The sequence below is a fragment of the Herpailurus yagouaroundi genome, unplaced genomic scaffold (assembly GCF_014898765.1).
Source record: "Herpailurus yagouaroundi ecotype Mexico unplaced genomic scaffold, PumYag 67700, whole genome shotgun sequence".
In the NCBI taxonomy this organism is placed as follows: Eukaryota; Metazoa; Chordata; class Mammalia; order Carnivora; family Felidae; genus Herpailurus; species Herpailurus yagouaroundi.
The window spans coordinates 4275360-4286780 of NW_024420499.1; the positions used below are offsets into that span (position 1 = coordinate 4275360).

Consider the following 11421-nt stretch of genomic DNA (forward strand, 5'->3'; position numbering starts at 1 on the left):
CCGTTGGATTTTATGACTTTGTCTGTGGTTTCTAACTGCCCTATTCTCCATCTCCTTCCTCACAGATTCAGAGACATATTGTGTGTTTCAAGACAAGAAGTACAGAGTGGGTGAGAGATGGCATCCTTACCTGGAACCTTATGGGTTGGTTTACTGTGTGAACTGCATCTGCTCAGAGGTACAATCCTTCCCAGCATATGATTACCCAGTTTGCTCCTCAGACATACGTCCTTTGCCTGAATGGCCGGGAAGCATGGGCGGTAAAAGCCTAAGAAAAGTTAGGAAGCAGCTTCTATGGAAAAACAAACATCTGACTTTTTCATCTTGTTGCCTTTTGGCTTGTTGCCTTTGGGATCCCTGAGTATTTGCTTGGGACACATATTTATAGTCTCTTAGCCAAATGATATGGGACATGGTGGGAGAAGGTAGAAGAGTTTGATTCCTGGGAATGGGGAAGCAAAGCTCAATTAGAATACCTGGATTGTAAGACAAAACCGTTTTTGAAGATCATGTTCAAGGCTGGCCTTTAGAGAAAAGATGAGGACAGGTTATACACTGGTTCCTTGGGAGAGTGTATTTTTTTGTTGTCTCCACCAGAAACTATAATTAGGATCGAGGCTGTGAAACCTTGGCCTGTACCTGCTGATGATTGGAGTTCTTTTGGCGTGGCCTTGGCTCCTGACCAATCATTCGGAGAGGTGTTTGGATACGTTAAATGCCATCTTTGCAATAGACAAAACAGGCAGTATCTTCTTCTTTCCGTGGCCTTGACCCAGGGCCACAGGTGTGGTCCATCTTTCTGGATAAGCTTCTACCATCACATAGTAGGCCAGGGTTTCTCAATCTCTACACTATTGACATTCCGGTACAGATATTTCCTTGTTGTAGGGCCCATCCCGGACTGTGTAGGATGTTTAGCCGTGTCCCTGGCCTCTACCCACTAGACACCAATAGCACCAATCCCAGTTATGACAACCAAAAATGTCTCAAGATATGGCCAGAGTTGCTTGGGGAGCAAAATGACCCCTGGTGGGGACCACTGCACTAGGCCAATTGGGAAAGGAAGCCTTGTACCAGGCCTTGAGAATAGAGAACTCTGAGCAGATGGAAAGAATTTTCAAGACCAGCCTCTCACGTGAGACCTTGTGGAAGGACTGTATCTCCTCCCAAGTGCCCAGGTAGAACAGAAGCAGTCACTTGCAAGCCAGATTCTTTTGCCATTTAAACAGAAATTTGGACCTCTAGAATCTTAAGGATGTGAAAATCTAAACTTGGGGCAGTAGGAGGTAATGTTAAGAGGCTACCGGGCTCCGGGGTCAAGACAGACCATGTTTCCAATCCAGGCTCTGCCACCTGTGAGCCGTGTTATGTTGGACAAGTTACCTAACCTCTCTGCGATCCCTTCAGCTTCTTTTTCTTTAAAATGGGATCATGATACTATGTATTTCATATGGGTGTGGTAAGGATTAAATTCACTAATACATTTCAGTTACAACAGTGCTTGGTCACAGCATTCAAGAGACATCAGCTGCTGTCATCGTCATCGTCATCATCACTATCACTATGACTGTTATTTTTGTTAATCTATTAACTCTAGAACAGAATTCAGTTCAGTGCATTAAGGAAGCATCAGCATAGGCCTCAGCCAGAAGGAGTGGTTTCTGATGTGCTTTGGTGATTTCAGTTCAAGATGATACCACCTGGCTCTGAGGAGTGTGGCACAAAAGGAGGCTCTGTGGTGTTTCCAAATGCAACACTCCAAAAATTTGTTCTAGAAAGTCCATGAGAAAAGAAAAAGGTTTCTGGTAAGGTCATTTGGATTTGGATCAAAGAAGCCTGCCTCTTTAAATGGCCAGGGCAGGTATCAAATAGGGCATCTGGGGACTGATTAACTGCCTGGTATGACAAGATTGTGTCAGATTCTTGACCCAACACATTGGAAATGGACAGCTAACCCTTGGGGGCTGAGCTTTGCTGTCTGCAGGGCAGGGAAAATGTTAATATGATCCCAAAGCCAACAGCTCAAGGGCTGGCATCTTCTCTTTCCACATCCTCTTTGTCACCCTCTTCCCCCACAAGAGCGTGATAGATGCAAGTAACCCTTGCTTGGAATGAATTATGGATGGAAATATGCTAATGCCCAATTGATTTCCAAAGGCCTCCCATGATCTAGCGATGGCTGAGAGCTGTCAGAGCTAGGGATCTTGTCATTGTAAATTGGGCAGGGACCCAGTCACCGCCCTCCCCCTTCCCCCTGCCCCCGCCACCAGGCACACTAGGTAATCCTCTCAATTCCAAAGCCTAGCTTGTTCTCCGAAAACTTAGACTGAAACAGGAAAGGCGGAGAGGAGGCATTCAGCCTGCTGGACCCAGGCAGAGTTACGTGGAATCCAGGACCCATGTGTCAGGGATGTCTCCATGCCCAGGGGTGGGTAGCAGCTAAGGGGGACCCATCACTGGTTATCCCTTCCCTCCGGTGGTATTGAGCAGGTGATCGTGTAATTAGACTAGGCTCTTGTGGATGTGCAGCTGGAGCCAGAAAGGCTAGAAACACCACAAAGCCAGGCCAGGAGGAGCTTTTGTCCACAGTTGGCGGGAGGCTTTGAAAACGAGAGCAGTGGTGACCCCAGCTTCAGAAAGATATGCCAGCCAGCTATCCACCAACCCAGCAGACGTGCTAGTGATGAGAAAAGGGAAGAAAATGCTGATTTCATTCAGCTCCTTGGGAATGCGTCATTCGCTGTCTGGGTGAGTCTCTGCGTGCCTGTTTCCCAGACTGGCATGACCACAGGTGACCTTTGAAAGACATTCATTTTTTTTTCTCGTGGTTGCCTCCTCTCTTTCAGAATGGGAATGTGCTTTGCAGCCGAGTCAGATGTCCAAGCCTTCACTGCGTCTCCCCTGTGCATATTCCACATCTGTGCTGCCCGCGCTGCCCAGGTAAAACCAGATCGCCTCTCTCCTTCCCCGATGTGGTTCTCCTTCCTCCTTCTTCCACCCAACCCACTCCATCTGCCTAATTCCCCAGAAGGGAAACTTCCAGACAGAAATAACAATAGGACGCTTTTAGGCAGGCCATGCTGGCCCCTAAATGCTGTTTATAGCCCAAGCGGGGCCCATTCTAAGCTCTAATAAGTTATTGGGTACCCAGTAACAGATTTTCATTGGGCTTTTAATCATTTGAAGGTGGATGTCAGTTGGGGGAAGGGAATTGTGGCCCAGAGAGTTCATGCCATAAACAGCCTCTTCCTGCCATGGGCAGCAGGCACCAGGGGAATTGTAGCATGGCGGCACGTGTCTCAAGCAATTAGTGCTGGGATTGCATAAATCAAAGGAGCTGAACCAGTGAGGTTTATGACAGTATAAAGCTGCCTGCCTGCTGAATAGTCACCTCCTCCAGACTGCACAGTTATTATGTACACATTGTTAAGAGCAAATCTAAGGGGGAGGCGGGCAGAGACTTTCACAAGGCCGTTAGAACCGTCTACTTTGATGGTTTGCGGCTAGGGTGTTTGTCTGAGGCAGCGGCTCCCTCAATGACACTTTGTTCACGTCTGACTGGGGCCTGGCTCCCACACCAGAGGCATGCAGGCGTGGAATGATTAAGAGAATGCTGTGGGCCGGACAGCAGGCCTAGGAAAAGCTAAGTGATGGCCTTGGGATCTGGGCAGTAGAAGCCTTGTGGTCCTGTAAATTGATCTTTTTTTCCTCTAGGATGGAGGTTCTCGAGGTGGAGTCCGTGGGTGGGCTTTATGGGGTCAGTGAACCCTCTAAAACGGTTTCATTTTTGGTGTAACTATGTGTACATGTAAATTCCTTTAGAGACCATCCATAATCTTACTGGTATTTGTAAAGGGGGTGTACGTGACCCGACGAACACGAAGGACCACTAGTCTAGGGCGTAGGTGGTGCTTTTTTAAAGTAGTAAAGAATCTCCAGAACTTAAAAGAGAGGAACCCAAAGTGTCAGGGCAGCAATGGTAGGAATGGGGCTAGGAATAAGGTTCAATGAAAATGCAGTTAACATTTCAGTTATAAGGATGGAGGTGTTTAATGGAGAAGAAGCCCCCAAACCCTCTCGGTCACCCCCTTTGTGAACTACACTTTCCTGGATCAGAAAATACACGCTGATGAACACAGGGACTTCTTTCCCCCGTGGCAAAAGATCATGCCATGTCATACACTTATCATTCTGAGTATTGACGATGACAGTATGTGCTTCAGGATGTAAGAGACTGACCTGGCGGAAGATCTACCTGCAAGTTGGTTTTTGTAATAAATCCCTAAATGAGGCTTACAGGTTTGATATTTCTTTCTTTGCTGCTTCTACTGAAACTGGATTACAAAGGAGAGGTTTGGTAGGTGGGAGAAAAAAAAAAGTGGTCTCATACCATAGGAATGTATCGAAGCTATGTAGACATTGTTCTTCCCTGGGAGGGAGGTTGAGGCATGACCCAGATACAAAACACAGGGCCGAAGACGGTAGAGTGCAATATGGCTATCACCTACCCCAGCTGCAGAATAGGAAGCAAGTATTGCGAAAAAGCAAAGTAGAAGCCAGCAGTTCCTTTGGGAGAAAAGACAAGTTTTAAAGGAATCGAGGCCATCAATACCAGAAAAGAGAAATTTGTCTTTAAGGCTTATTTAACAGTTCTTTCTGTGGGAGGTAGTGCGAAAGTTCCCCAATCCTTATATGCAAAAATGTCTTTATTTTGCCCTCATCCTTGAATGATAATTTGGCTGGCTAAAAAATTTTCCTCAACGCTTTGAAGATACTAATAAATGGTCTGTTGACTTCCTTCCTTTGGGGATAACAAGTATGGTGTTGGACTGTAGTTCTTTTCTAGACAACCTGTTTTCTCCTTCTTCCAGCTTTTAAGATTTCCTCTTTTTCTTTGAGGCACATGACGAACGGTGTAGATGCGTGATTTATTTTTCTTTAGCCTGCTCAGTCCATCACTTTTTCAGCCAAAAGACGCAAGTTTCTCTTCAATTTTTACTCATGGTTTTTCTGAACGTTACATCTTACCCTTCTTTTTTCCTCGTTCTCAAAGTTGCCTTTGACATATGTTTTTGCAGCTCATTTAATTTATCCTCTATCTCTTCATGCTTCTTTTCTTTTTTCTGTCTTGGCATACTCCCCGTAATGATATATTACTTCGGTTCTGTCCTCCAATTCGTGAATTCTTTCTCAGGCCTTTTCATGCCTACTATTCAGGCCATCTGTTGGGTTCTGTTTGTTCTTTTATTTTCAATAACTGTATTTCCCCCTAAGTTTTTGAACTACATTTTAAAATCTCTACATACTGCTGTTTTATAAACCCTTGTTATTATTTCTTGGGACCTTATTCTTTATTTCTTTAATGCATTTAAATGTTTATTTAGGGTCCATTTTAGATAGGTTAAATGTTTGTATTTTTTCCTGGTGAGAATTCTCAGTTGTACTGGGTTTCTTGACGGCTTTTCTTAGATCTGAATTTCCCCTTGTTTTCTAAAATGTTTGTTTGCTTGTTTGTTTGGATAAGGCCTTCCTTCCTGATGGAAAGATTGTTCCAGGCCACACAGTTCACTTAGCTCTGAACCAGGTGTTTACATTAGTGTTTACACTAGTGTTTACATTAGTGTTTCAGCTTGGGCTCCCTTATGCCTGGATGGTCTATTTCGACCTCTGTTTTCTTGTGCAGTGCTAGTCCCTGATAATGATCTTGTACTGTGACCTCAGCTACAGCTGCCTACCTTGGGAGAGCCGCCTCAGGTGGGCAGAGCTATGTCCATCCCTGTTTACATGTGAGGAGTGGGGCCCTAGTCTCCACCTTTACATGAGAAGCCACTTGGAGGCCATAGTTCTTGCCCGGCTGTCTGGTCCCAACTGTCTGTATCCAGTCTCAGCTGCCATATGGACCATACGGCTTTGGCCCCCTCCCTTTATTGCTGTACTTTTGTTCTATGTTTTATTCCACAAGGAGTCTTGTTTTTGTTTCTGGGCATGATTTTGCAGTTTCAGAGTTTTTATTTATTGGGGCACCTGGGTGGCTCAGTCAGTTAAGCATCCAACTTCGGCTTGGGTCATGATCTCAAGGTTCGTGGGTTCTCAAGGTTCAAGATCAAGGTTCATGATCTCAAGGTTCTCTGTGCTGACAGCTCAGAGCCTGGAGCCTGCTTCGGATTCTGTGTCTCCCTCTCCCTCTCTCTCTCTGCCCCTCTCCTGCTCGCGCCCTGTCTCCCTCTCTCTCTCAAAAATAAATATTTAAAAACCTTTTTTAACTTTTTATTTATTTATTTGTTTACTTACTCCCTCATTTATTTGCTCATTTTTCTTTGTTGTTAGTTTTACATTTCATCCCTCACTCTTTGGTGGGAAAAGGGCAGGGAGTTCTCTCCTGTGCTCTCTGGGCCATATAGAACAGGAATGCGGACCACCTCTTCTTGCTATTGAAGATCAAACAAGAGTGAACAGGTTTAATTAAACCATAACAGAGAAGAATGGAGTTTGATAAAGGGATGAACTTTGGGACACGGTGGCTGTTGAATCCCAGAATAAATGACTAAGGAGAATTTCCGTCTCTTTACAGCATATTTCTGTAAGTAAAAAGGTACCCACCCATCTGAGATAAAGTTGTCACTGTTCTGCTTTGAGACGGGGCACTGGCTGTGATGACTCCTCTGTATTCCTTCCGCCCCAGTGATTATTAGGCATGAGGAAACTCCTGCCTTCAGGGCCACAGGAATGTTTGGTCAAAGGAGGGGGCTCTAATTTTCTGTCTTAACCCAATGGAAGGCACTGTGATGAAAATGTTTTCATTGCAAAGTAGAAGATTTATAGGCCAGGATGATGAACAAGTTCTGTATCAAAACGAGAAAACAAATGAGGAAACTATATACCCAAGGTTTGGCCTTGCATACCATTCTGTAGCCCTATTGACTAGGGACGTTCATATGGTTGGAGATGGATTCAGTGGGAGGGTCCTGCTAGATACGCCTGGAGCTCATCTTCCATTGGAGGAGACACAAGAGCCTTCGCCCCCCATTTGGTTCTCTGTTCACCCTGGTTCTTGCTCTCCAAACTCCCTACCCCGGAAATTTCCGAGGTTCCCACCTGTATTTGGGGTTGTCTCCTGCAGTTCCTGTTGAACTGTGGCAATCAAAGTATGCACACTGCTTTTCCAGAATTACCTGAGAGAAATCTATATTGATTCCCATGAAGAGAAAACGAAAATTTTTTTTCATCAGGGCTTCCCCAAGTATCTGGGGCAGAGAGGTCAGGTCTTGGTCACATATGACAGCGTGCTCTACTGTGCCTGAAGAGGCAGGTGCTGCATGGAAGTTAGAACATTTCTTTCTTTCTTTTTTTTTTTTAGACTTATTTATTTTGAGAGAGAGAGTGAGCAGGGGAGGGGCAGAGAGAAAGAGAGAAGGAGAGAGAGAATCCCAAGCAGGCTCCACAGTGTCAGCGCAGAGCCCGACTCAGGGCTCAGTCTCATGAACCACGAGATCATGACCTGAGCCGAAATCAAGAGTCAGACGCTTAACGCACAGAGCCACCCAGGTGCCTCAAATTTAGAACATTCTTTTTTTTTTTATTTATATATGAAATTTATTGTCAAATTGGTTTCCATACAACACCCAGTGCTCATCCCAAAAGGTGCCCTCCTCAATACCCATCACCCACCCTCTCCTCCCTCCCACCCCCCATCAACCCTTAGTTTGTTCTCAGTTCTCAACAGTCTCTTATGCTTTGGATCTCTCCCACTCTAACCTCTTTTTTTTTTTTCCTTCCCCTCCCCCATGGGTTCCTGTTAAGTTTCTCAGGATCCACATAAGAGTGAAACCATATGGTATCTGTCTTTCTCTGTATGGCTTATTTCACTTAGCATCACACTTTCCAGTTCCATCCACGTTGCTACAAAAGGCCATATTTCATTTTTTCTCATTGCCACGTAGTATTCCATTGTGTATATAAACCACAATTTCTTTATCCATTCATCAGTTGATGGACATTTAGGCTCTTTCCATAATTTGGCTATTGTTGAGAGTGCTGCTATGAACATTGGGGTACAAGTGCCCCTATGCATCAGTACTCCTGTGTCCCTTGGATAAATTCCTAGCAGTGCTATTGCTGGGTCATAGGGTAGGTCTATTTTTAATTTTCTGAGGAATCTCCACACTGCTTTCCAGAGCGGCTGCACCAATTTGCATTCCCACCAACAGTGCAAGAGGGTTCCCGTTTCTCCACATCCTCTCCAGCATCTATGGTCTCCTGATTTGTTCATTTTGGCCACTCTGACTGGCGTGAGGTGATACCTGAGTGTGGTTTTGATTGGTATTTCCCTGATAAGGAGTGACGCTGAACATCTTTTCATGTGCCTGTTGGCCATCCGGATGTCTTCTTTAGAGAAGTGTCTATTCATGTTTTCTGCCCATTTCTTCACTGGGTTATTTGCTTTTCGGGTGTGGAGTTTGGTGAGCTCTTTATAGATTTTGGATACTAGCCCTTTGTCTGATATGTCATTTGCAAATATCTTTTCCCATTCCGTTGGTTGCCTTTTAGTTTTGTTGGTTGTTTCCTTGGCTGTGCAGAAGCTTTTTATCTTCATAAGGTCCCAGTAATTCACTTTTGCTTTTAATTCCCTTGCCTTTGGGGATGTGTCGAGTAAGAGATTGCTACGGCTGAGGTCAGAGAGGTCTTTTCCTGCTTTCTCCTCTAAGGTTTTGATGGTTTCCTGTCTCACATTCAGGTCCTTGATCCATTTTGAGTTTATTTTTGTGAATGGTGTGAGAAAGTGGTCTAGTTTCAACCTTCTGCATGTTGCTGTCCAGTTCTCCCAGCACCATTTGTTAAAGAGACTGTCTTTTTTCCATTGGATGTTCTTTCCTGCTTTGTCAAAGATGAGTTGGCCATACGTTTGTGGGTCTAGTTCTGGGGTTTCTATTCTATTCCATTGGTCTATGTGTCTGTTTTTGTGCCAATACCATGCTGTCTTGATGATGACAGCTTTGTAGTAGAGGCTAAAGTCTGGGATTGTGATGCCTCCTGCTTTGGTCTTCTTCTTCAAAATTCCTTTGGCTATTCGGGGCCTTTTGTGGTTCCATATGAATTTTAGGATTGCTTGTTCTAGTTTCGAGAAGAATGCTGGTGCAATTTGGATTGGGATTGCATTGAATGTGTAGATAGCTTTGGGTAGTATTGACATTTTGACAATATTTATTCTTCCAATCCATGAGCAGGGAATGTCTTTCCATTTCTTTAAATCTTCTTCAATTACCTTCATAAGCTTTCTATAGTTTTCAGCATACAGATCCTTTACATCTTTGGTTAGATTTATTCCTAGGTATTTTATGCTTCTTGGTGCAATTGTGAATGGGATCAGTTTCCTTATTTGTCTTTCTGTTGCTTCATTGTTAGTGTATAAGAATGCAACTGATTTCTGTACATTGATTTTGTATCCTGCAACTTTGCTGAATTCATGTATCAGTTCTAGCAGACTTTTGGTGGAGTCTATCGGATTTTCCATGTATAATATCATGTCATCTGCAAAAAGCGAAAGCTTGACTTCATCTTTGCCAATTTGGATGCCTTTGATTTCCTTTTGTTGTCTGATTGCTGATGCTAGAACTTCCAGCACTATGTTAAACAACAGCGGTGAGAGTGGGCATCCCTGTCGTGTTCCTGATTTCAGGGAAAAAGCTCTCAGTTTTTCCCCGTTGAGGATGATGTTAGCTGTGGGCTTTTCATAAATGGCTTTTATGATCTGTAAGTATGTTCCTTCTATCCCGACTTTCTCAAGGGTTTTTATTAAGAAAGGGTGCTGGATTTTGTCAAAGGCCTTTTCTGCATCGATTGACAGGATCATATGGTTTTTCTCTTTTTTTTTGTTAATGTGATGTATCACATTGATTGATTTGCGAATGTTGAACCAGCCCTGCATCCCAGGAATGAATCCCACTTGGTCATGGTGAATAATTCTTTTTATATGCCGTTGAATTCGATTTGCTAGTATCTTATTGAGAATTTTTGCATCCATATTCATCAGGGATATTGGCCTGTAGTTCTCTTTTTTTACTGGGTCTCTGTCTGGTTTAGGAATCAAAGTAATACTGGCTTCATAGAATGAGTCTGGAAGTTTTCCTTCCCTTTCTATTTCTTGGAATAGCTTGAGAAGGATAGGTATTATCTCTGCTTTAAACGTCTGGTAGAACTCCCCTGGGAAGCCATCTGGTCCTGGACTCTTATTTGTTGGGAGATTTTTGATAACCGATTCAATTTCTTCGCTGGTTATGGGTCTGTTCAAGCTTTCTATTTCCTCCTGATTGAGTTTTGGAAGAGTGTGGGTGTTCAGGAATTTGTCCATTTCTTCCAGGTTGTCCAATTTGTTGGCATATAATTTTTCATAGTATTCCCTGATAATTGTTTGTATCTCTGAGGGATTGGTTGTAATCATTCCATTTTCATTCATGATTTTATCTATTTGGGTCCTCTCCCTTTTCTTTTTGAGAAGCCTGGCTAGAGGTTTGTCAATTTTGTTTATTTTTTCAAAACACCAACTCTTGGTTTCGTTGATCTGCTCTACAGTTTTTTTAGATTCTATATTGTTTATTTCTGCTCTCATCTTTATTATTTCTCTTCTTCTGCTGGGTTTAGGCTGCCTTTGCTGTTCTGCTTCTATTTCCTTTAGGTGTGCTGTTAGATTTTGTATTTGGGATTTTTCTTGTTTCTTGAGATAGGCCTGGATTGCAATGTATTTTCCTCTCAGGACTGCCTTCGCTGCGTCCCAAAGCGTTTGGATTGTTGTATTTTCATTTTCGTTTGTTTCCATATATTTTTTAATTTCTTCTCTAATTGCCTGGTTGACCCACTCATTCGTTAGTAGGGTGTTCTTTAACCTCCATGCTTTGGGAGGTTTTCCAGACTTTTTACTGTGGTTGATTTCAAGCTTCATAGCATTGTGGTCTGAAAGTATGCATGGTATGATTTCAATTCTTGTAAACTTATGAAGGGCTGTTTTGTGACCCAGTATATGATCTATCTTGGAGAATGTTCCATGTGCACTCGAGAAGAAAGTATATTCTGTTGCTTTGGGATGCAGAGTTCTAAATATATCTGTCAAGTCCATCTGATCCAATGTCTCATTCAGGGCCCTTGTTTCTTTATTGACCGTGTGTCTAGATGATCTGTCCATTTCTGTAAGTGGGGTGTTAAAGTCCCCTGCAATTACCACATTCTTCTCAATAAGGTTGCTTATGTTTATGAGTAATTGTTTGATATATTTGGGCGCTCCGGTATTCGGCGCATAGACATTTATAATTGTTAGCTCTTCCTGATGGATAGACCCTGTCACTATTATATAATGTCCTTCTTCATCTCTTGTTACAGCCTTTAATTTAAAGTCTAGTTTGTCTGATATAAGTATGGCTACTCCAGCTT

The 11421-nt window shown here is 43.3% G+C and overlaps 1 protein-coding gene across 8 annotated transcripts in view; it reads left to right on the forward strand.

The window, feature by feature from the left end:
• Positions 1–11421, forward strand: part of CHRDL1 (chordin like 1) — a 126136-nt gene that overhangs the window by 31384 nt on the left and 83331 nt on the right. For 4 of the 8 annotated variants that reach the window (XM_040468475.1, XM_040468473.1, XM_040468477.1 and 1 more), the window contains exons 3-4: positions 66–178; positions 2847–2940. In XM_040468475.1, coding sequence (XP_040324409.1) covers positions 66–178; positions 2847–2940 — 207 coding nt within the window. Of the gene's footprint in view, positions 1–65; positions 179–2395; positions 2429–2529; positions 2749–2846; positions 2941–11421 lie in introns of those variants that run through there. The other 4 variants (XM_040468472.1, XM_040468470.1, XM_040468471.1 and 1 more) reach the window with 2 other exon arrangements.